This window comes from Peromyscus eremicus, chromosome 6 (assembly GCF_949786415.1).
Source record: "Peromyscus eremicus chromosome 6, PerEre_H2_v1, whole genome shotgun sequence".
NCBI classification, from domain to species: Eukaryota; Metazoa; Chordata; class Mammalia; order Rodentia; family Cricetidae; genus Peromyscus; species Peromyscus eremicus.
This window is the reverse complement of record NC_081421.1, coordinates 41451268-41475917: the sequence shown is the minus strand read 5'-3', so window position 1 is coordinate 41475917 and position 24650 is coordinate 41451268. Positions and strand designations below refer to the sequence as shown.

The window sequence follows — 24650 nt, the reverse complement described above, 5'->3', positions numbered from 1 at the left end:
CTTTATATCCGTTTAGAGAGGCTTACATGTGACTTTCCTTATTGACCTACATTCATAGTAAAAATAAAGAAACTCATTGTATGTCTATGGCTCCCACAAGGGGAGCTGAAATTGCAAAACAGTGAAAAAGCATGTCTCACCTGATGGTAGAGATTGCTGCCCAAGATGTTCTGGGCCTTTGCTCGCTTTACCGTCTACCTTATGTCACAGGTATTTATAATTCAACATGCAAACAAAGTCCAGAACCAGGAGATCTAGTGCACGGGTCCCTGCTGCATTATACAGGATGATATCAAGGAAGGGGAACACCAATTAACGTTTCTTATTTTAACAGATACACATTTGTATTACCATTTACTAGAAACAACATAATTAGCAAAGGACATTTGTCACTTTATAGTTCTTCTTCTCTGAGTCAGCTTTCCTTATACAAACTCAAGTTTGAAAAGTGAATGCGCTTTAAAAAGGACAAATATTAATTAACTGTAGTGTGGGTGCGGCTAACAACATTCATGATGGAGGCTTGGGAAGCCCTTAGGGCTGGAAAGACGGGGATTAAGTGACAGGGTTCTGGTTCAACTTCTGTCTCTAAGTATACTCCTTGAGTCGGGCCACATGCTCTTGGTCTACTTCTATAGAGATGTGAGGATGGCCTTTACAGTCCACCCTCCAGCCACTCTTACGTGGTGCTGTGCTCACTTGCCAAATGTCATTATGCACAATGGCAACCTCTGTAAAACAATAGGAAGTATCCTAATCCTTAACACAAAGACTCCTACCTCAAGTAGTCAGGAAATCAGGGGACCTAATGTGGAATTATCTTAAAGTTAACACACTCTAGTAAGCCTTAGGAAGATGAGAGATAACTCTGATTTTGTTTGGTCACGTTACTCTTTTATGCAGTGGTAAGGATGCCAGGTACCTATGGTTTCCCTCATCAATACTGCAGCAAAACGGATAATTTAGTGTGCTACAGTCACACGTGTTCCCTATATGAGAAGGGGAAGGCTGAATGTCCACAAGACAGCAGGTGGAGGATTGGAGCTGGTTTTTCACCCCCCAGGAACATAAAGACAAGCATCAGATGGAGAAAAGACAGATGAGCACTAGCCTGCGGTAGGAACAGCTACACGAGTTGGTGCCTTTAAGATAGCTTTAAATAGCGGATCTTGTTTTACATTCTCACCCCGAGAATAGAAACTGTAATCAGTTACCCATTTCCAAGGGTAATCAATTTGGAATCCAAATTAGCCTTACGTTCTTTTTACTAAGCAATCTTGTATTAGTTCTCTTCCCAACGGCTGGAGAATTTAAGTCCAACAGAACTCAGCTGTGTGCCAGAAATCATTCAACGCAGAAAATATCCACCAAGAAATATTCTCACGGTCATGTCTTCTGTTTTCTGAAACGATATTCATAATCTGAGAATCAAACCACTTTTCCCTGAATGGGAGCCACCGTAATTTTGTAGCAGGCCTCCAGGGTCTCGGTAGAAGGTCTTCTACAAGGCTGCCTATCATTACTTCTGACCCAGCCTACAAAGCACTCAGGTAACCAGGTAGGCTGAGGGAAAGGAGCATCTGATGGTGATTATTAATTAGCTCTGCGAGTATCTGAAGTATGTACTTTGGAAATTAACTAAGGACTTTCTTTTTCCATTTGGAATACTTACCACATCCCATTTAGTTCAATAAACAAATGAACAATTGCCAATAAAACCAATATAATCTACTTTTTGTGGAGATGATCTGCTTGCTACGGAAAGAAAGCAGGAAGGGAGGGGGAGGATGAAAGGCAGGAAGTGAGGGAGGGAGAAAGAAAAATCTGCTGGGGTGTGAAGCCTCAAAGGCCAGGCTCGCAGGGCATACAAGATAGACATGAAAATAGAAATCAGCCCTCTGGAATACCAACTTCATTATCTGTTGCAATTTCCAAGGCCCTTTAAAAAATATTGCTCCACAGTTCCTAGCTTTTTACATTCCTCGTTAAATATATCTGCAGACACATTCGTTTCTGGGCACCCGGCTACAGTGAGTCTCCGGCAAGCTGTGAAGGGTGTGTACACGGTGGGCTGAACCGACTCCTGACTCAGGTCATCATTGCTGACTCAGCCTCCGGCTCAGGATGGCAGTCAACCTCTGCCTGGTCTCATTTACCGAAGACGCTCGGCCCTTGGGAGGATATGTCTGGGGAAGGGTGGGCAGTCCGGAGCTGATGACCTTCTTGAGCTTATCCGGGGTTAGGGAAGCAGTGGGCTTTGGCAGTCCATGCAGGCTGGTCGTGTTGGTGGCTCGTCTACAGTTCTGTCTCATGCTGCTTCGCTCACGGTGATTACTGACTGCGGTGGCAGGGTAGGTTAGGGTGCCCTTGTTGAGGGAACACGGTAAGCTTCCTTCACTCCTCCTGAGCTCCAGGAGCTGTTCTCTGGCTTGACTCAAAGCCTCCGTCAGTTCAAAGCGTTCTTCACACTCTCTGCGCACTGTTTCCTGGAGAAAAGTGTTCTGAAAAGAGACGAGGAAAAAGCGCCCCTGGCTTTAAACAGTTTATGTAAGTGGAGACTGACAATTTAAATCAGAACTGGGCTGAAGGTCGGAGGCTGCATTCTCTGTCTCTTTAATACTCCGCCACACGAGACAGAGAAGTGAAAAATGGTGTGTGAGGGTGGACAGAATGCTAACAGAACGTTTGGTTCAACCCTTGCCCTTTGTAAGTGAAGTGGAATGACCTGCTCAGGGTTCCGTAGATGATGTGGTCAGATTGGGGCAAAAATCAGGGCCTGCTAATGCTTACATCAGCGGGATTCCAACTTTCTTGCCTCATGTCTCAGACAGTGTGTTCTGATACCCACTAAAAAATATCTGTAAAGTCATCACATGTTATTTTATAATGAAGGTATAGGCCAGTGCATGAAGCAAACCGGTATAATTATAAGATTAAAAAGAATATAATACAGCAGCCACAGCATTTAAACAGTAATATTAGTTATTTATCAGATGCTTTAAATAGAACTTAAATATACAGATCATGTGTCACTCTACAGGATAATCTCCCCCAATAAAGAACGTGTTCTTCTTTTAATTCCAGCAGAAACCTCTCATCAAGGTACTGTAAGCTGTGACGGACAGCCTGTATTAGTCAGCATCACCTTACTGTGAAGATGGTCTGAGGCATTAACTTTAAGGAGAATGCCTTTCTTTTGGCTCATTGGTTCTGGAAGTAACAAGGTCAGACAGTCCCTTTGGGGTGAGTCCTGGAGAGGGTGGCACCCCACAGCCGTAGTGCATGGTGTAGCCAGTCAATAGGCAGAGCGGGAAGGCCTGAAGGATCCCCCCACCTGCTTCCATCACACCCTCCAGTGGTGCAAGGTCTTCCCACAAGGCCAACATCTCAAAGGCCCCAACACTTCCCACAGCACCACCTGGGGCAACCATTCAACACACGGGCTGGTGGGATCCTCAATGTCCAAACAATGTAGTAGAGCCTCTTACTGAAGAAGTTTGCAGCCTCATTAGGTTGAACAGAACTGACTTCTATGTATCTCATGGAATCTGAACCCAAGAGTGGATGCTATGGATTTTAATAAGGATAGACTTTTTTGATAGAACAATCTGGAATCTCACACAGTAGGGATATATTGAAACAGATGTAATCTTTAAATGCGATTGGATTAGATATCATTAAGGCTCTGTCAAAGTCTGAGAGTCTGCGTTTTTTCTTTAGCTGAGGAATTCTCCATTTTCACATATGGAGTTCATGACAATTCCCTCAAAAGCCATAGTCAACGTTAGGTTTTGGATCTTCCCAGTGTCCAGCTATTGCAAAATACCATCCTCAGGCACAATACGGCATCTTAATCAGAGCAACTGGGATGACCCACACCAGACCCTAACAAAGGACAGCCTATCAACATTTTCTCATGGGAGGAGGGAGTAAGGGAGGGTCATTAAGATGGTCACCTGAGATTCCATCCACTCCCTCTTGTCTCCCTCTCACCCCATCAGCTGTACATAATTCTGCTCCAGATGCCCATGGGCTCAGGAGGTGCTGGAGCATACAGTAGGTAGAAGATTAACTTTGAATGACTGACTTTTCATCGTGTGTGTGTGTGTGTGTGTGTGTGTGTGTGTATGTATGTATTCACTCCATGTATGAAGCTTTTGGGAAGTTGTCACCCACACTGGAGTAGAACTTTTTGAAGATGCAGCTGTTTCGGGGTTACCTATGCTCCTGCTAACAGCACCACACCCATGTTCTTGTAAGTAAGCCCAACAGAACCCAGCAAGCTGGGTTTGAATGGAACTGTTCATTTGATCTGTCACTGGTGGCCTATCTAAGGTGAAGAGGTGTTTGTTCAGGTCTCTTCAAGAAAACGGTTGCAACTCCTGACATTGCAGACCAACAGGTCTGCAAACGGGGGTGGGGGGAAGGGGGTTACTAGGGAGATGGTTCTGTCACTATGTGGTTGCCATGCAATCATAAGGACTTGAACTCCCTAGCACCCATGGAAAAAGTCAGGGGTGGCAAAGCATTTCTTGAATTCTAGTGCTGAGGAAATGAAGACAGGAGGATTGCTAGGGGCTTTAGGGCCAGCTGGTCTCCCTGAACTGGTGACATCCAGGTTCAATGAGACCCTGTCTCAAAAAATAGGGTATAGAGTGATGAAGGAAGACATCCAACATCAACTTCTGAACCAGATGGCTCCATGCATGCGCGCGCGCGCGCATGCGCGCGCGCACACACACACACACACACACACACACACACACACGATGAAAAGTCAGTCATTCAAAGTGGTGCCTTAAAAACAAACAGACTTGAAGTTATTGTGCTCTAGGAATTACCAGTCAAGTTAGCTTGTAAAAATAGCCAAGGCATTTCCAAGTCTGACTCTTAGTGGAAAACATCCTCCCTAAGGGTTTACTGACTAACTTGCCATTAGTGGAATTAAGTAAGAAATCATCAGGCTAGGTTGCATCTTCCTATTTGAGTTTCTCGTGATTTATGGGCAGAATTTAACTAATTTACAAATCTGGTAATTAAAATACAATATGGGCTGAGTATAGTGACACACTCCTTTAATCTCAGCACTAGGGAGGCAGAGGACAGCCAGGACTACAAAGAGACCCTGTTTCAAAAAACCAAAACCACCACCAACAAAAAGACTATGGAACAATTCCAGATTAACATAGTAATTTTTATTAAAGCCATTAGAATATCTGGGTCAAAGGTCTTCATTTATATTTATAGGACATACACACACGATCCCCATTCACATGTATTTTTTTTAAAGCCATTGGTCAACTATTTGCTTCTGCTTGTTTTTCGTTTTTAGAGGAATTGGAAACTACTGACATGTGTGGCTTTGTCATCTGGCTCTCATCAACTCTACCTGTGTACTGGTTGGAAGTCGGGGTTGGGAAAGTATCAAGCTGCTTACAAGGAAGATTAATAAGGTGCTGTGTGGGGGCCATCACATTTACTGCTCTTGATATATTTACCAAAAGAAGACACAGTAGTGAGGGTTGGCTACATAACTTGCTGAGAGCCATGCAGCCTGGGAGTGGTAGAGCTCTGCCACCTCCTAGCCCTGTGCCTGTGTGAGGAGTCTCCTTCCTCATGGCAAGCATATACGTGCCGTTTCATGTCTAGGACATCAAGGTGCTGAAAACTTGGTAAGACATTTTCACAAGAATTCTAAACTCTATTAATCTAACCTTTCTTTTAAAAAGAAAGAGCTCACTACATTATCTATTTATAATATTTATCTATATATACAGTAATATCTATCTATACACATTACTTATCTATATATACAGTAAGCTAGCAAAATGTGTAGAAATAATCAAATTTAAATGGTTTTCAATTAATTAGTATGAAATACCCCTGCTTCAGAAAACTTTGAGAAGGAGTCAGTTTTCTTGAAACATAAGAAACTATGGATAGCCACGATCCCTGACTTCAAACTCTACTATAGAGCTACAGTAATAAAACCAGCTTGGTACTGGCATAAAAACCGACATGTGGACCAATGGAACCCGAACTGAAGACCCTGACATTAATCCGCACACCTATGAACATATGATTTTTGACAAAGAAGCCAAAACTGTACAGTGGAAAAAAGAAAGCATCTTCAAGAAATGGTGCTGGCATAACTGGATGTCAACATGTAGAAGACTGCAAATAGATCCATATCTGTCACCGTGCACAAAACTTAAGTCCCACTGGATCAAAGACCTCAACATAGATCCAGTTACTCTTAACCTGACAGAAGAGAAAATAGGAAGCAGTCTTGAACACACTGGCACCAGAGATCACTTCCTAAATATATACCAGTAGCACAGACGCTGAGAGAAACAATTAATAAATGAGACCTCTTGAAACTGAGAAGCTTTTGTAGGGCAAAGGACATGGTCAATAAGACAAAATGACAGCCTACAGAATGGGAAAAGATCTTCTCCAACCCCACATCTGACAGAGGGCTGATATCCAGAATATATAAAGAACTCAAGAAATTAGACATCAAAATACCTAACAGTCCAATTAAAAAATGGACTGTAGAGCTAAACAGAGAATTCTCAACAGAAGCAGCTCAAATGGCTGAAAGACATTTAAGGAATAGCTCAACATCCCTAATCATCAGGGAAATGTAAATCAAAACAACTCTGAGATACCACCTTACGCCTGTCAGAATGGCTAAGATAAAAAACACTGAAGACAGCTTATGCTGGAGAGGATGTGGAGCTAGAGGAACTCTCCTCCACTGCTGGTGGGAATGCAAGCTTGTACAGTCACTTTGGAAATCAATATGGTGCTTTCTTAGAAAATTGGGAATCAACCTCCCTCAAGACCCAGCTATTTCACTCTTGGGCATATACCCAAGGAATGCTCAATCATACCACAAGGGCACATGCTCAACTATGTTCATAGCAGCATTATTTGTAATAGCCAGAACCCGGAAACAACCTAGATGCCCTTCAACTGAAGAATGGATAAACAAAATGTGGTATATAAACACAATGGAGTACTACTCAGCAGAGAAAAACAATGACATCATGAGGTTTGCAGGCAAATGGATGGAACTAGAAAAAAAAATCATCCTGAGTGAGGTAACTCAGACTCAGAAAGACAAACATGGTATGTACTCACTCATAAGTGGATACTAGATGTAAAGCAAAAAATAACCAGATTGCAACTCACAACTCCAGGGAGGCTACCTAGTAAAGAGGAACCTAAGAAAGACACAGGGATCACCCAGCGACAGAGAAATAGATGATGAGACCTACATGAGCAAACTGGGGGTGGGGGTGGGGTAATGGAGGGCAAGGGTGGGGGGGGGAAAGAGAGCTTAGGGGAGAGGGAGTTCCCAGCTAGATCAGGAGCAGTGTGGGAGAATGGAGAGGGAGATACCATGATGAATGAAGACCCCTGGGGAACAGGAAGAAGCAGAGTGCTAGAGGGGTCCCCAGAAATCCACAAAGATACCTCCACTGCAGACTACTGGCAATGGTCAAGAGAGTACCTGAGCCGACCTGCTCTGGTGATTAGATGCCCAAACACCCTGGCTGTCATGATAGAACTCTCATCCAGTGACCGACAGAAGCGGATGCAGAGATCCACGGCCGAGCCCCAGGTGGAGCTCTGGGAGTCCAATTGGCGAGAGAGAGGAAGGATTGTATTAGCGAGAGATGTTGAGACCATGGTTGGAGGAAGCACAGGGACAAATAGCCAAACTAGTGGAAGCGTATGAATTGTGAATCAATAGCTGAGGAGCCCCCATGGAACTGGACCAGGCCCTCTGGATAAGTGAGACAGTTGATTAGCTTGAACTGTTTGGGAGGCCCCCAGGCAGTGGAGCCAGGACCTGTTCTTGGTGCATGAGCTGGCTTTCTGGAACCTAGGGCCTATACTGAGACACTTTGCTCAGCCTTGGTATAGGGAGGAGGGGACTGGACCTGCCTCGGCTCAGTCTACCAGGCTGGGCTGACTCCCCAGGGGAGACCTTGCCTTGGAGGAGGTGGGAGTGGGGGGTGGATTGGGGAGGAGGGCTAGGGGGTGGGAGGAGGGAGGATGGGGGAATCCTTGGCTGATATGTGAAATTAAGTTAATTATAAAATAAAAATACTATTAAAGAAAAAGAACCAAAAAAAAAAAAAAAAGAAAAAAGAAACTATGGATAGCAATGAACAACGAGGCAAACAAATCAGGGGTCCAAAGGGCAGGTGCACTAGTATGAAAAGAGAAAGTGATGAGGTGGTGACAGGAGCTCTCATTGAAGAAAATAAACCAGTCAACCCACTAAACTTGAAGTTGAGCTCCCAAGAAAGTAATACTCTACAGAAAACACACCCAAGGCAAGTCCCTTAAAAACTGGTTTCAGGCAGGTGACGAGGAGGATGGAAAGGTAGAGTGAAGGGAAAGCCATCCCCAAGAGCAGGTGCAGCTGGAGCAGGGTGCCAGCAGACTCCGGGCTGTGCGTGCTGGCCAGCGAGGGCTGAAGCAGCCATGGAGTTCTCGGATTGCACACTCCAACTCCTCCTGGATACAGTCCAGCCGGAGGAGCTCAGTGAGTGGGGGCAGGGAGAGGGCTGCTGACTGTCTCAGTGTGAGGCCAACCACCCTGCAACTCATCCTTCAAGGCTGCTGGCTTTCAGAACAAAGGATTAATTCTCTTTTTATTATTTCCCAGAGCAGGAGGACCTCTGAACTGAAAACAGGATCTACAGTTGGGACTTTTGTCTGGGCCCAAACCACTATGATTTCTTAGGTGGATATCCTAATACTTTCATTTTCTCTGCTGATATCACAACTATTTCCCTTAAACTGACACTACAACACAATTTTGTTCACAAGTAGTTTAGGTGTTATAATTTATTCAGTCATAGTATAAAATATGGAAACAGAACATTTGAAAGTTTAGGACGCTGCTATTTCAGGAGTGGAGTGTGCCAGCACAATGAAGGACCATGTGGATATGACTAGAGTCAGTAGACACACTAGTGGAAAATTCCATCATATGTGAAAAGAGTCATGGCCCACGGTTATTCTGTTTTCAGCAATTAGGCAAGAAGTGTGGGCTGTGCACATTCTTTTTGTTTGTTTTGTTTTTGGGACAGGGTCTCACTATGCAGCTCTGGCTGACCTGGAACTCACTCTGTAGCCCAGGCTGGCCTCCATCTCACAGAGATCCTCCTGCCTCTGCCTCCCGAGCTCTGGGATTAAAGGCGTGCTCTACTATGCCTGGCTGTGGCAGACTTTTAATGTGTATTTTTACTGAATGACACGAAAAAATATATAAGATAGAATATGCTTGCTGGGGCTGAAAATTAACAGTAAACATGACAATGATCAATGAAGCCGCTGTCCTCTGCAAGGTAAAATTCTCTTAGGCCACCTTTCACCATAACATGATAAAGGACTATCACTGGACCGCAATGGAACTGGAAGTCAAAATGAAATGGTGGGCGTGCACCAAGTAAAGAAGAGAAAGCCGGGGCTTCCAAGCAGAGGCAGCAGCAGGAGAGACACATCCGGGCACAGAACATGGCTGCTGGAAGACTCAGCTTGTAAACCAAGAAGAGACTCGCACTGAGGTAGGGAGAAGTGAACAAGTTAGATGAGGAGAACTTTGGCAACCTGTTATCATTGGAGTTCTTACTTGGCTCTCAGAGGGCCAGCTGGATCATGGGAAGATATTTCAAGCAGGGCACTGGCACAATCTCACTGGCATGAAAAGAAGCTCTCTCTGCCAGCTTTGTGAAAGACATTGTACAGTGTGAGCAGGGAACAAGGATGGGGACGGAGGGTAAGAGGGCCTCAGCGTTCTCATGGAGGGTTGGTGTGGCCCAGGGAAGGAAGAGTTACTGCTCCTGGGCCCAAAGCCCACCCACTGGTGTTGAGCACTGTCTACAGCGGCCTCAAAACTCTCAGGTAAAGGCTGCTTCAACTGGACTTAAAGCAGTGCTTAACTGTACTCCCACAGAGCAGGTAAGTACAAAATTGAAAGTGTAGATGATCTCACTATCTACTTTAACTTTCTAGTATTAGAGGTGGCCAATTCCCCACTTTTTGAGATATGAGTGTTTTCCGTTCCAAACACAGAGAAGAAGCAAGAGAAGGTTTGCTGAGTGACCTGATCATTCTGAAGGTGAGAACCCCGTTTGTGGTGGTTCAGAATCAGCTGTATTTGGCATAATTGGGTGGGGGGAGGAGGTATGCCGGGAAAGAAGTCTTCACCGAAGAGTAAACACAGATGGCGTGGTTCATGTTTTACACTAATGAGGCCCTGACCAGTCACGAAATGATAGATGACACCATTTCCACTGCCTCTAACCAGTTATAACCCAGGAAAGTAGGTGGCCAGGCAGCTGAAGGCGGGGAGGGACGCAACTGAGGTGAAATGAAGTTCTGTGGAAACTAAGAAGATGCGAACGGGTTAGTAAAAGATGTGCCCAGCTCCCACGCAGCTAGTCTGTTCAGCTGAAAACACTGCAGAAAAACAGAGAAAATGGCTTTTTGATAAAATAGGAATGAGAAACTAAATAAAATTTTAGGAAAGAAGATAGATTTTCAGGCAGATTGCATTAAAATTATTTACTAATGCTTCCAAGCATAATAAAGCTAACTGTGGTAGGCTTATCAGAATAAAAGCCATAGAAATGGCAAAATCCCTTAGAATAATGGCCTTCCGAACCAAGTTTTCAAGATGAGGGAGGAGAGTCGAAAGACACACGTTATTTAGGATTTCCTCTTCTAAGTCAACAATCAAACTTTAATATCGTGTCACTATTAGTGACGTACAACAAAGCCACGCCTCCATATTTCTTCCCAATTTGTCACTGTCACTAACACTTCCCTCCCTCTTCATGAGTAGAAACGCCCTGGCAGAGGCCATGTCTACCCACGTTCCTCGGCCAAATTCTTGGGCTCTCAGTTCTCTGTCCTGCTTTCAGGAAGCCAAGCCTAAGCATGACCCTTGAAAGCTCTACTCTTTGAAAGAGAAACTGCTGCTGTAATTTTACGATGTGTCCTTTTGATTCACATTTCCCTGGTGGCTAAAGATATTGATCATCCCTTTCAATGGTTTTCGGCCATTTGAGAGTCTTCTGTTGAGAATTCTCTATTTAGATCTGTACCCCATCTTTAAAATTGCATTATTTGGTTTGTTGATGTCTAGTTTCTTGAGTTCTTTACATATATTTGGGAACCAGCCCTCTGTTGGATGTGGGGTTGGTAAAGATCTTTTCCCATTCTGCAGGCTGCTGCTTTGGCCTGTTGATGGTGTCCTTTGCCTTCCAGAAACTTTCAGTTTCATGAGGTCCCATTTATTAAGTGTTGATCTTAGTGTCTGCGCTACTGGTGACTGACCTAGGCACTCTGTCTGTACGTTACAGTTGTGTAGCTTGATCCTCTTTGGGACTCCTAATATCGGGAGTAGGGGCTGTTTCCAACTCTTTTACTGGCTTTTGAGACCCTACTCCTCATACTGGGTTGCCACACCCAGCTTTAATACAAGGGGAAGTGGTTAGTTTTACCTATAATTTGATATGCCATGTTTTGTGGCTCTCATGGGAGACCTGCTCTTTCCTAAACAGAAACAAAGGAGGAATGGATTGGAGTGTGTATGTGTGTGTGTGTGTGGGGAGGGACTAGAAGGAGAGGAGGGGAGGAAACTGTGACAGGGATGTAAAATAAATAAATTAAAAATATATTTGTAATATGTGTCAAGGTTGAGGATCACTTTTTGATAATTTTACTAAGTGGCCTTGAGTTTCTCATTCTCCTACACAGAATTACCAGAGAGGAACATGCCATTTTCTCTATATCAATTACATATGCATTTGAAGTAAACACATACTTCCAAAGTAAGGAAATCCCCTTGGAAAATAAGCTATTTGTGCTTGCAAATGCTATGTGTGCATAAAATTCCATCTTATAGTTTATATAGATCCATCATCACCAAAAAGTTTTATCAAACATTCCTACATAATTTTTTTGAAGCCGATTTGATACTTGGAAATAATTTCAGATATCAAAAGGTTTAAAGTCATCCATGATCCCAATATTTTAGGAAGTTCCATAAGATCCCTCCTCAGTTCCTCCTGCTCAAAGGTCACCACTCTGCTGATAGCTTGGAGACAAATTCTCTTTGCCTCTTCCCTGCTGTGCCCTGAGGCACAGCACACAGCATTTCTCATTTTTTAAGCAAAAGCAAACACAGGATGAAAAGGCAAAGTGCCTAACAATAAAAACAGGTGTGTGGATGCAAATACAGATCAACAATCCTTCAGCAGCAATTTTGACATTTGAATGCTCTCAAAAGGAAAACACTGCAAGTCAACACATTTGGTGAGTGAATCTGGTTGGGCTAATTATGAATTCACTTGTTTCTGGTTGCTGTCCTTTATATTAAATACAGTCCTAAAATATTATGTGGTCTTTGGCTGTTTATGTGTAAAATTGAGTTCCCCAAATGATACACGTCTGTCTGGATAGGGGTATTGGCTAGCATACTTCTGGGTAAGTAGACTTGTAGCATGAATCTTAGAGAGTCTTATTAATGAAATCAAACCTGAGGCAAGTTATTGGGGTGAAATGCTGGATGGTCAGAGAGACAGAACAAGCCACAGCTAACCTCACCTGGCCAACTTCTCAGCTGGTCTTGTTTCCTCAGACTGGAAGCTTCTGTGTCCTCATCCCAATGGCTCTCAGCTGAACTGCTGCTCGAAATCCTGAACGCTTAACCAGCCAAATGCTTAACCAGGCCAAATGCTTCTAGTTTCTGGTCCTCATGCCTTATAAACCTTTCTGCTTTCTACCACTACTCCCTGGGATTAAAGGCTGCTTTCTGGGATTAAAGGCGTGAGTCACCATGCCTGGCTGTTTCAAATGCAGCCTTGAACTCTCAGAGATCCAGAGGGATTTCTGTCTCTGGAATGCTAGGATTAAAGGCGTGTGCTAACATTTTCTAGCCTAAGTATCTTGTGGCTTTTCTGTTCTCTGACCCCAGGTAAGTTTATTAGGATGCACAATATTTTGGGGAACACAATACCACCATATAGACTGGACATGGATACAGTCACTCACTGTCTTGGATACTCCGATGGCCAGTATACATGGGTCTTTTCTTTTGAAGTAGATCATTTCATAAGAGAGGGTTCTTCTAACTTCTTGGTTACTTACATACAAACCTGTTGTCTGCTCTCTGGGAAAGGAGTTTGTGATGAGGACTGAGATGTTTCCCATTTGCTATATAGACCTTCACTCCTGCTCTTCTATCCCACACTCTGATTTCTCATATGGTGTCTTTCTCATTCAATTTAGAATGAGGTTTTCTTTCTAGGCAGGTGTGTAGTGATCCTGGGGAACAGTGGGTCCCTGAGAATCTATCCCGGTTTTGATCAGCTCCAGTCTTGGATCCCTTCTTGGGGAGTGATTTGTGTCTACCTTTCCTCAGCCTCCCATATTGTGCATTTAATGTACATTGGGGTTTTGCCTGCATATATGTCTGTATGAGGATGTTAGATCCTCTGGAACTGGAGTTACAGACAATTGTGAACTGCCATGTGGATGCTGGGAATTGAACCCGGGTCCTCTGGAAGAGCAGTACTCTTCACCACTGAGCCATCTCCCCAGTCCCCCAGCCTCCCATACTGTACCATGTAATTAGGTTTTTCCTTTGGGATCCCGTCACCCACAATAGGTACTGGGTTTCAATATTCCATAATTTGCCAAATTCATTATCTCTCAGGCATTTGCTTTTCATTTTCCAAAATTTTGTCTTTTTCATCAGGTGTCAACTCTTCCCTTGTTTCCTTGCCCTCATGGATTTATTCACTTTTACTTCCTACAATTTCATGGCAGTGCAGTGGAGTAAAGAAAAACTCACTCACTCCATTCCATGTTTAACTAAGAGCACTGCCTCCTAGTTTTGAGCATTTTTAACTACCGTTAGATGGACTACAAAACTGCAGAATCTGAAACTTCTGCTCCTCTTCCTCGATTGTCTATGGTCTTAAAACAATAAAAAGGTTGAACTCTCTATTTCCTTTGGATGTACTTTTTAAAAATGATAGTCTTCCTCTAGATCACAAGATCATAATGAGGCTCTTACACTGGGCCATGCTGTCTTGATAGACCTCATGTAGAACTCACATGAGCGGACCACTGGTACTAAAAATACATGACCTGTTTTACTTTGGCTTTAATAACAATGTGCTACTTGCTAACATTAACTTCCTGCTCTCTTTTCTGTTTTCAGTGTTCCAGTTTTTTAATGTGTGTGTCTTTTCCCCAATAAGAACTTTTTGGAGTCATGTTCATATTTACATTTCCAGTAGTTCTGTTTTCCATTCTCTGTCTTCTGAGTTACTGCACCTTCTCACTGTTCTGCCTTATGTTATTGTTATCACTTCCTCAGGCACTACACTGAGGAAGGCCCAGTCTGCCTTTCAGAGGCTTCAGCCTCCTTCTTACCCTTTCTACAGTTAAAAACAAATTCCACTCGCTCTTCGGCCTCTTGAAAGAGAATAGGACTTTTCTTCCCTTAATTAGCTTCCTTGGGAGAACACTAATTTATCTTCATTCTAATGGGAGTTTTTTTCTCCAAGTAATTACAGCTTTAAATTCTCCAGAATCTGAGGAACTTAAAGTATTTACAGAACATGGTTAAAAACACACGGAACTTTTCATTTTATATGACTTTATTTACAGCTCACATTCTTTTTGCTCATAAATCCTATCACTTTCATTGGCTCATTTCCTATTTTATAAGCATATTTTGGACATTGGCTTGTTTAACCAGAGAAACAACCTCAGTTATTTACTTATACTTCAGTTCTCATTATTTAACTTGAGGTGATATTTTGGTAACTTTTGATGGAAAAAAACTCAGTCTACTTGTCCCCCCCACAAAAGGAAAATGCCCCCCCATATTTTTCATTAGCTTTATTTTATGAACACTACTTTCTCCCCTCTAGTAATGATTCATTGCTATGTACACACTAACCTAATATCTTCCTATCTTTCAGAATTTCATATTTTGTTTTGTTTTTAAATATTTTATTTACGTGTGTGTGTGTGTGTGTGTGTGTGTGTGTGTGTGACTGAATGTATGTTTGTGCCCTGTGTGTGAGTAAGAGTCCTTGGAGGGGTCAAAAGAGGCATCAGATCCCCTGGAACTGGAGTTATAGACAGTTGTGAGCTGGCATTTGGGTTCTGGGAATTGACCCAGGTCATCTGGAAGAACAACAATTGCTCTTCACTGCTGAGTGATCTCTCCAGTAACAGAAGTCCACATTTTAAAAAATGAAACCAGTCTTAAAAGTGACTTCCTTTCATAACTAGGAGGAAGATGAGATGAGCTCTCCTTAGCTCTCTTATCTATAAATAAATCCACTCTTCACTTTTAGTTTTGCTAACATCACCTCTAGAGGGTGTGGTTAGAAGATATAAGTGTAGACTCACATATTTGAATATCTGGTTTCTAGTTGGTGGAATTGTTTGAGAAGGATTAGGAGGTGTGGCCTAGTTGAAGAAGATATGTCACTGGGGTGGGCTTTGAGGTTTCAAAAGACTGCCCCATTCCCAAGTGTCTCTTTTTGCCTCTTGCTTATGAATCAAGATCTGAGCCTACAGCTGCTGCTCCAGCCATTCAGCTCCCTGCCCTTGCTCCACCATCATAAACTCTAACCCTCTGGAAGATAAGCATGACTAAACTTCTTCCTTTATAAACTGCTTTGGTCCTGGTATTTTATCACAGCAATAGAAAAGTAACAAATACAGAAGCTTTTGACAGCCTCAGGACCCCTCTCTCCTAATAATCACATCTTGATGTCTCGCTTACCTTGCATGTAGGTTGGACTTACTGGCTCATTTGGAATGAAGAGAACATAAAGAAAGCTGTGAGACGTCACTTCTAGGTTACCTAAGGACTGTGGCTTCTGTTTTAGATTATATCTTGGCATCCTTTCTCTACTTGTCCTGAGGGAAGCCGGCAGACAGTGTGAGCTCTTTTCTGAAGAGGCCCATGCAGCATGAAATTGAGGGATGGATGCCTCTGGCCAACAGCCACAGGTTCTCCATCACCAGCTCCTGACACTACTAACCTGTTAATATAACTGCTCATTCGAGCAAGCCAGCAGCCCAGTCTCTCTCAGCTGAGCCTCTAGCTGAGACTGTTGCCTCATGGACATCCTCACACCAAGCTCATAGGTGACCCTGAACCACAGACACCCAGCTAAACTACAACAGTTTTCTCATCCACAGAAATAAGAGACTAAGGGGCTAGAGAGATAGCTCAATGGTTAGGGTTGCTTTCTGTCCAGCCCTGAGGACTGGAGTTTGTACCCAGCACCCGTGTAATAAGCTGGGTGTCTTGCACACACCTGTAACTCCAGCTCTGTGGGTGGCAGAGACAGGAGGGTGGCGGGGGCTTGTTGGCCTAGCTAGGAAACTGAGAACCCCAGAGTCGGGAAGAGATTCTGTCTCAGATAAAGCTATGAATGACAGAGGACACCTGACACCCTCTTCTGACTTCCACTGGAGAACACGGTTGTACACACCAGCACTTATGTGCATCTACTCACATAGACACATATAAACACATAATGTAAACAAGTATGTCTTTCAAAGAGAAATGAGACAATGAATTCTTAGAGTCTGAAGTCACTGGCTTTGGGGGTAATTTGTCAAGTAGTGCTAATTACAGGCTCCTAAGGGAGGGTGCCTCTACCTTTTGGTTTTTTTCATCTAATAAATTTCTGTATAGGTCTTTCTTTATTCTGGGGGTTAATTCAATTATTCACTCAAGGCTTTCTTTAACATTTCCCAGAAGGTAGGATGTGGCAGGTACCATTTTGTTATAATTACACTGAATCTTACCTAGCATCGTCCCTAGTGTCTACATAGACGATAATTTACATTTTTTAAAAATTTGACCTTTCCCTTTTCTATTTGTCCCCTGGCGAGTGACTTCTTATTCGGGATCGAGACTTGCTAGTCCAGTGGCATGGCCTCCCTCTCCTTTAGCGCCCTTCTCCCCACAGGGATGTTAACATGGACCCACGAGACGCGCATCCGCCGTGTGTTCCTTCCTCAGCTTCTCCAGCGTGTTCCTGTTCCTTTCCTGACTGGCATGAGCTGCTGTCCCCCTACATGAGACCACCACCCAACCCTATGGTGTCCCCTCCCTCCCCCAGCCCAAGCCAGACCGTATTTATTATTTTGGTGTTTTGTGTTTATTTGCTTTGTTTTTGTTCATTTTTAGAGTAAAAGCAAGTAAAGGAGACCACAGCGCATTGTGGGCTGAGCCTGAGGTTATCATGAACTTCAGAATCAGAATCACTTCCAGAAGAGTGGTTCTTTCTGGAAAAGGAACTTTTGTCCCACAGAGATTCAAATTTGAATCTTGGCTCCCTCATTGTGTGAGCCTGTAAAACTATCAAGTTTGTTAGTTAGTTCCTCATTTGTGACATGTAAATAATGGCTGCTTTATAAGGTTGGACATTGTTCTTATTTAACAGTTTCTCCATTCCATACTTCATCTTTATGATTCTATGTAATAGTCTCATTTTATAATGCTGACATAAGCTTTCAATTTTGGTTGGCAATTTAAATACAGCAAAATAAACATGTTTATTGTTGATATCTGATATTATTGCTAGCACTTTCCATTTACTTCTTTATTAAGATGCCAGTAAGGCCAACAAAAACCTTACTTCTCAACTAGCATTCAAAACTATTTGTCTTTATATGCTATATTGTCATAAATTGGATCAAATATTACAATTGTTACACTATTTCTAAACTGTTTAGCGGTTCATAAATAATGAAGAGATAAAAATTTCTCAATAAAAATGAGTCTACTTCAATTTTTAAAACACTGCTAAAATAACTCTGCACACATACGACCAAAGACCCAAGCATGAAAGCTGCCCCAGAAGTCCAGACTGACAGTTGTAAAACATGAAAGCCCAGTTATCTTTATATTGTCCATATTTTTTTAACATAAGCAGCATACGCTCTGAAAATTTCTTTGACAAAGACTTAATGTTAAAGCAAATAAGATGTCATCTGTAAAGACCCCCTAGTCTTGGAGCTTTTAAGTGATCCTTTGCAACACAGAACTGATTCACAGAAAAGGCTCAGCCATGATGGGACATCTGTGTTACACCACTGCCCCATGGCTCACAGAACTTGGTGGAAGGAGGAGCAGAAAGAGTCTACGATGCAGGACTAGGGGTTCCCACTGACATGACCAGACCCTTGTTCTTACGGACTTGGAGGCTGAAGGGTCAAGCCAGTCCGCACTCCATCACGGAGCAGGGATGGGCTCCTGAGCCTCCTGCCCCTACCTGGGAAGCCATGTTGACAGCTGATGGCTGCTAGGGGAAAGAGTCAGTTTTCCTTAGGGGTGTGGCCCCTGGTAGATGGGCTGTGTTCCAGTGGATAGCTGCACACTACGGGATACCATGGAGCCAGGGGGACTCTCTCCCTGACCTCAAACTGCCTGTCTCATTTGTGTCTATGTGTCTGTCTGCTTTTTGAATGGCGTGCTCTTCACTGGGGTCATCTGCTTCCTACCTCTTCCTGTGACTGGCTGAACTGTTGCAGCAGCTGTGTTTGGGCCAGCATTACTCTTTCCAGTTCGTCTGCCTTCTGTTTCACTTCTTTCTTCAAGTCCTCTGAAACGGAATCTTCGTGGCCGCTTTCCTGCTTCAAGCGACACTCCAGTTCTGCAACCAAACTTTTCATGTCTTCAATCTCCTTTTCCTTTGACTCAGACTCTTTAGTGTATTGCTCATGGGATTGGTTGAGCTTTTCTTGGAGAGAGGCCACTTCCAGCCTCAGGTCTTTTGTAGCGCCTGCGATTAAGTCAGCAATCTGTAAGATAAATCACATGTTAGTTAACAGACAACTGTTTCCAGGGAACTGCAGAGATCTTCCTGTTGTTAAGAAGTTTCTTCTGGGGGAGGGGGGGAAAAAAAAAAAAAGAAGTTTCTTCTAGCCGGGTGGTGGTGGCACACGCCTTTAATCCTAGCACTCAGGAGGCAGAGGCAGGTGAATCTCAGTGAGTTCGAACCTGAGGTCTGCCTGGGCTACAGACTGAGTTCCAGGAAAGGCGCAAAGCTACACAGAGAAACCCGGTCTCACAAAACAAAAACAAAAAAAACCAAAATAAAACAAAAAAGTTTCTTCTAATAAACCAGTGTGCTTTTCTAACTGATGAAAAGCAAATTCTATGACATATGTAGGCCTTCAGATATTTTTTTAAGTCAACACAGTCTTATTTATTTTCTCCTAAAATGGTATCCCATTAACTACGTGGGCACCCTTGGAAATACATGAATCTCTGTGACTGTATTGAACTGCCAAAGGTAACTCAGTTTCCCACAAACAGATGGGAGAGGGCTTGGCTGGACTCGGGGACCTCCAAGTGCCTGCCTGATGTTTGGAGACAGTGAGAGTGCCATGGTTGTCCATCACTCATATCCGAACAGCAAGTCTGCCTTCGACGTCGTTTTTTCTTTCTCATATACTGGATAGATGTAGCCCAGACACTAGCTCTGTCTTCTACAGCAGCACTCCCCCACTTCTTGTGATCACGGATATTCTGGATTGTTCTATAGTGAGGTGCCAGTAAACATTTAAAAAAATTCCCCTGGGTTAGACTTGTATCTAATTTCAATGCTGGAAACCCTTTTCCACTAGTGCTAATCTGCCACCACTGATGACTGAGCAGGGAAGAGACATGCTTAGTGGGCTCCGGAAAGCCAGGCCTGGCTGCAGAGCACTGCCAACCGACCAATACAACTGAAGAAGTAAGTACTAAGTTTGAATGACTCGGACTGAAGGACGAGTAGCCACTGAGCCTGTCGTTAGGACCGCTCTGGAGAATACCAGGACAGGGCCCACATGTGCTGTTCCTCCTCACAGAAGAACACGAGACCAACAACTTGGGGGACCTTCTGCTCAAAGAATGCAGTCTTTACAAGGGAAAAGACTTTTCTTTCTCTTAAAAAACAGAAAGTTGAGCTTGGTGGCTTACTCTTGAGATTCCAGCCAAAGCAAGAGAATTACTATGGCTTTGTGGCCAGCCAGGGCTTCATGGTGAGTGGCAGACCAGTGTGAGCTACTGTCTTAAAAAACACAAACAAACAAACAGCAAACCAATACAACAGCAACCAAACAACAGAAGAGCAGGCATGCAGAGCGCCTCTAAAGTCCTCTATTTATGGTCCAGCAGGAAACCAGCCACGGAGACTCTGGAAACGCCACAGACGCCAGTTCCCAGAGCTCTGGGGACCACTGCTTAAAAACAGTATGTATGAAAATTTGTTTCAAATGTTAAATTTACGTAAGGAAAAACTGCTGGAAGAAATCTGTTCACCACCATGAGTCATTGCAGAAATTAATATTCTACTATTTCAACTAACCCAAGAGGGTCACCGTTAGGTCTGAACAGTGGTTTCCCTCCCTCAGAGCACAGCTGACAATGAACCAGAGCAAGCTGCCCTGTGACAGGGGCTTCACCGAGCCACAAATACGTTTGGATTTTTAAAAAGGGAGTCAGCATTTAAAAATCAGATTTCTCCTAGGAAATTTGAATTTAGACTTGTCTTAAGTAATGGTATCATTTTGTTTACATTCCTCTGCCCATGGAATCCTAAGCTACTCAGGGCAACTGCAGTCATGAGGTGAAGGGCAGAGGGAAATGGCCACTCAGTGGAGCCTTTGATACCAGGAGCTGTGCAGCAAGACGTGAGGACCTGGCTAGGACAGGCTAGCCCATCAGGGGAGCAAAGCTCCAGCTCCAGCACATGCTTCATTGTGTTAATAGGAATTCACGAGAAAACAAAAAAACAACAACAAAAACACCACCACAGAGTCAAAGATGAAATCATCAAGAATTTCAAGACAGGAACATCTGAAGAGCATTCTGGGTGGGGCCAGGCACTACTGTGTCATGTGCTCTGGTGGCTGGTCTTCCAGATTTATTTATTTTATGTGTCTGAGTGTTTTGTTTGCACATCTGTCTGTCCGTGCACCATGCATGCCTAAGGCAGAAGAGTGGGTTAGAGCCTATGGAACTGGAGTTATAGGGGGTTGTGAGTCATCATGTAAGTGCTGGGATCTGAATCAGAGTCAAAAGTGTTCTTAATGCAGAGCTCTCTCTCTAATCCCTAATTTGGATTTTAAAAAAATTCAAAATTATGCATTAGTGACATTTATCTATTTGTGTGTGCATGTGTACGTGTGCATGTGTGTGTACAGGTGCATGTGCTCCACTGCGTGTATGTGGAGGTAAGAGGATATCATGTAGGAGTTGGTTCCCCAATTCCACCATGTGGGTCCCAGGGATTGAATTCATTTTTTAAGGCACAGTGGCCAGCGCCTTTCCCTTCTGAGCCATCTAGTAGCTCTAGCATGGACTCTTAATGAGGTTTTTTCAGTTTCACACTGAATTTTGATTCATTCTCTAGCCCTCTGCCTCTCTCTACAGTTCAGTCCTACAAATGCAGGGATAATTTGCCTGACTTGGTGGTATACATCTGTAATCCCAACACTTGTAAGGCTGAGGCAGGAGGATGTCTCTGAATTAAGTAAAATCAACAACTAACTAACAAAGTAGGGCACTTCAACAGACTCACTACTTTTTATTGTATTTTTCCTCATCCAAAAATGGTTAGAATTAAATAAAATTAAACATATCTTTAGGTAAGAAGTTTAAACCCCAGGAAGGACATTTTTAATTCTGTAAAATACTTCATTATCTTTTGGTATTAGACTCTGTAGCCACACTAGTTATCGGCTATGCAGTGTGGTCAGTTTTAAAGGCAAGTTGACATCAGCAGAAAACAAAATGCATACAGGGCTTGGCTGTGTGCTTTTGTAATTTATCTCCAGCATCCTTTCTGGAAAGCAGGTAAACCAAACCATTGGTCTGTGTGGGCAGAGGTGTGGTACCCGTGAGCAGACTGTCAAGTTGTGGAAAGGGAGCCTGAGTGGAGCGTGAGGTTTGTGGTCAGTGGCGACAGACCTTCATCTGCAGGCCCTCCTGTTCTTGCTGGTACTTCCGGATTACTTCCTGGTGTTTTTCTTTTTCAATGTCAAGTTCCAGTTTAGCTTCTTCCTTAAAGAGAAGAGCTTGCTCTTGGAGCTCAATGAGATGCCGGGCTCTTTCCTTGGTGAGCTCAGCTTCAGCCTGGAAAACAGCATGTGAAAATACACTAAAGCCACTTTACCTCGAAATAAGCAGAGTCAATGCATTTTCAGACTGTAGTTTCTAAACTAGCAAAACATCAAGTTTTTAATTAAAGTATTCTAAAATTTCTAGTACTAAAAATGTTCACTTAGAAGTTAGCCCCTCAAAGTTGACCTTGGGCCAAATATTCTAGTAACTAAAACCTGGAAATTTAGTAGAGACAGCCGTTTTAAGAACTACCAAGAGAAGAGCTGAGTCACATTACTGAAAATGACTAAAAGCTTAATCATTTACACTGCTAACTCAGTCCTCATCAGAAGGGGAGGTGGTGGTGGTGGTGGTGGTCGGGGGTATCGGCAAAACAAAACAAAACAAAACAAATGCCCTCTGCCCCAGTGCTGAGGTTAGACTGTGTTCAGCTGAAAAAGGAACAAAAACTGGAGGTTCAGGTGCCTCTGCCTCGATGGAGGGTCACCGTGGGGTATGGAGTCACGGAGTGTCATCTGAGTGCCAGTGAGGCTAGAAGAACAGAGGGAAGACAGACAAGGATGGCCACAGCCACATGGAGACTCAGACAATCACAATGCTGGAAGGGACTCTAGAAATCCCTGCTCCAGTCTCTCATGCTTCTGTGAACTGTGGAAAAAACAAACAAGGGCTTTAGCTGGAGGTGGAACTGAGTCCCGGTCCTGGCTCCGACACTTGCTGGCTGTGTGATCACAACCTCTCCTGGTGGAGTTATAACTGGCTCCTTTGGGGGCCTTTATGAGGATTAAGTGAGGCAGAGCATCTGTGGACGGCTGTAGCACGGGCAAGAACTCCAGTCGGTGCAGATTACCTCCACGTGCCAGCCCTGCCGTCTCTACCACAGAACGGACACAGAGGGATGTTCTGCGGTACCTCACACCTCACGAAACCATAACTCACTCCTTCCCCAGCAGGAGTTTCCATTTCAGACAGCACCAAGCATTAAGCACTTTTTCCTGTAGTGGGGCCAACATCTTCATCAATGTGGCTTGTAACTATTGGCTTTAGCTCTGAGCAAGAGACAAGACACCCAGGGGTAGCAGAGTCACTCATGCGGACTTCAGCTTCTGAGATCAGAGATGAGATCCTAGCGACAGATCAGCTCCAGGTCTACACTGCGCCATGCCAGGATGATAAAGTCTATAGGATGTGGTGAAGGCCAGGTTACCTGGGAAGAGACTGCCAAGCCTGACTGCTTCTGACTGTGTGATTCTGGTCATTTAGAGAAGGAAAGAGGTCTTCCTGAATTTCTCAAGGGATTCCAGAAACTGAGATACCAGGACACAGAAAGTTTGTTGACAAAGTTTTCCGGAAACTCTTTAGATTAAATAAAGTGAGCTAGGAGACTAGCCCCAGGGTCAGTAGGATTTACTGCCCGGAGGACAGGGCTGCTCAATGGTAAAGTGTAGACAAAATAAAAGGAGATATTCCGGCTCTCTCAAAATACACTTCTACATTGTTTGGGGAAGGGTTACTGGTGACCTTGAAGGGACACTACAGAACTGTTCAGAGGGGAAAGAACACTTTTCTGAAGACCAGATGCTCCTGACCACCTGCCTCTAGGTAGACAACTCACAGTGAGTTACATGGTGTACAAGTCTTGACATTGCCCCAAAGCCTATTTCTCTTCAGCTTTCCCTCTGTCTGGATCCAGCACTAACATCTTCTCAGCTACTCCCTCCTCTCCACCAAACAAAAGATGTCTTTACCCCATTTTACTGCACCTGCCTTCCCACTACTCTAATTGTGACAAAGGCCACTCCAGCCTTTCCCCAGTCCATGCTGCATATGACACAGTATTCTTCACAAAATGTAGATTATTTTATTCTCTTAGTGGTTTCTCAATGCATCAATTAAAAAAAAATCCAAAACTCCTCACATGTACTTTTTGCTAGGACACGACCAGCCTACAGGACACCTTCGTGTGGACTATCACGGTGCCCCTTTCCTTAGACGAAAACGTCTCACACCGGGTGTGTGCTTGGTAAGCACTGCACAGGCTGGCCTCCAGCCTGCTTTCCCTGGCCAGAACTCTGGCCAGAAGCAGTCTGAACTCTGTCTATGGCACCTCTTGGCTTTTTCCAGCCTGACTTCCACTCTTTCCCCGTTTGACTACTGTGCTCCAGAAAACCTGGGGTGGGTAAGCCAAGAACACCTGGAAGGAAGAAACTCTGTCCAAAATGTTTGGAAAGTTAAAGGCAGAACTTTAAGGGTTAATAATTTTATAAGTTGCCCAGACACTATTTTCCCCTAGGTTTTTCTTTTCTTTCCCTGTCTCCCCCACTTCCCTTCCCTTCCCACTCTTCTCTCTGCACTGGGGCTAGGGGTTGAAGCTAGGACTTCATGTGAGCTAGAAAGAGCTCTGCCACTAAACTATATCTTCAGAGCCTTAAACATTTTTAGAGCACCCTGGGACAAAATG

General features: G+C 43.8%; 1 protein-coding gene across 13 annotated transcripts in view; it reads right to left on the bottom strand.

Moving 5' to 3' along the window:
- Nucleotides 1-1706: 1706 nt before the first annotated feature.
- Nucleotides 1707-24650, bottom strand: part of Lekr1 (leucine, glutamate and lysine rich 1) — a 175310-nt gene continuing 152366 nt past the window's right edge. For all 13 annotated transcript variants that reach the window (XM_059265433.1, XM_059265431.1, XM_059265444.1 and 10 more), the window contains 3 exons: nucleotides 22037-22201; nucleotides 18580-18879; nucleotides 1707-2501 (listed from right to left, as the gene is read on the bottom strand). In XM_059265433.1, the coding sequence (XP_059121416.1) occupies nucleotides 2097-2501; nucleotides 18580-18879; nucleotides 22037-22201 (870 nt within the window). In that variant the 3' untranslated portion in view covers nucleotides 1707-2096. The remainder of the gene's footprint in view (nucleotides 2502-18579; nucleotides 18880-22036; nucleotides 22202-24650) is intronic.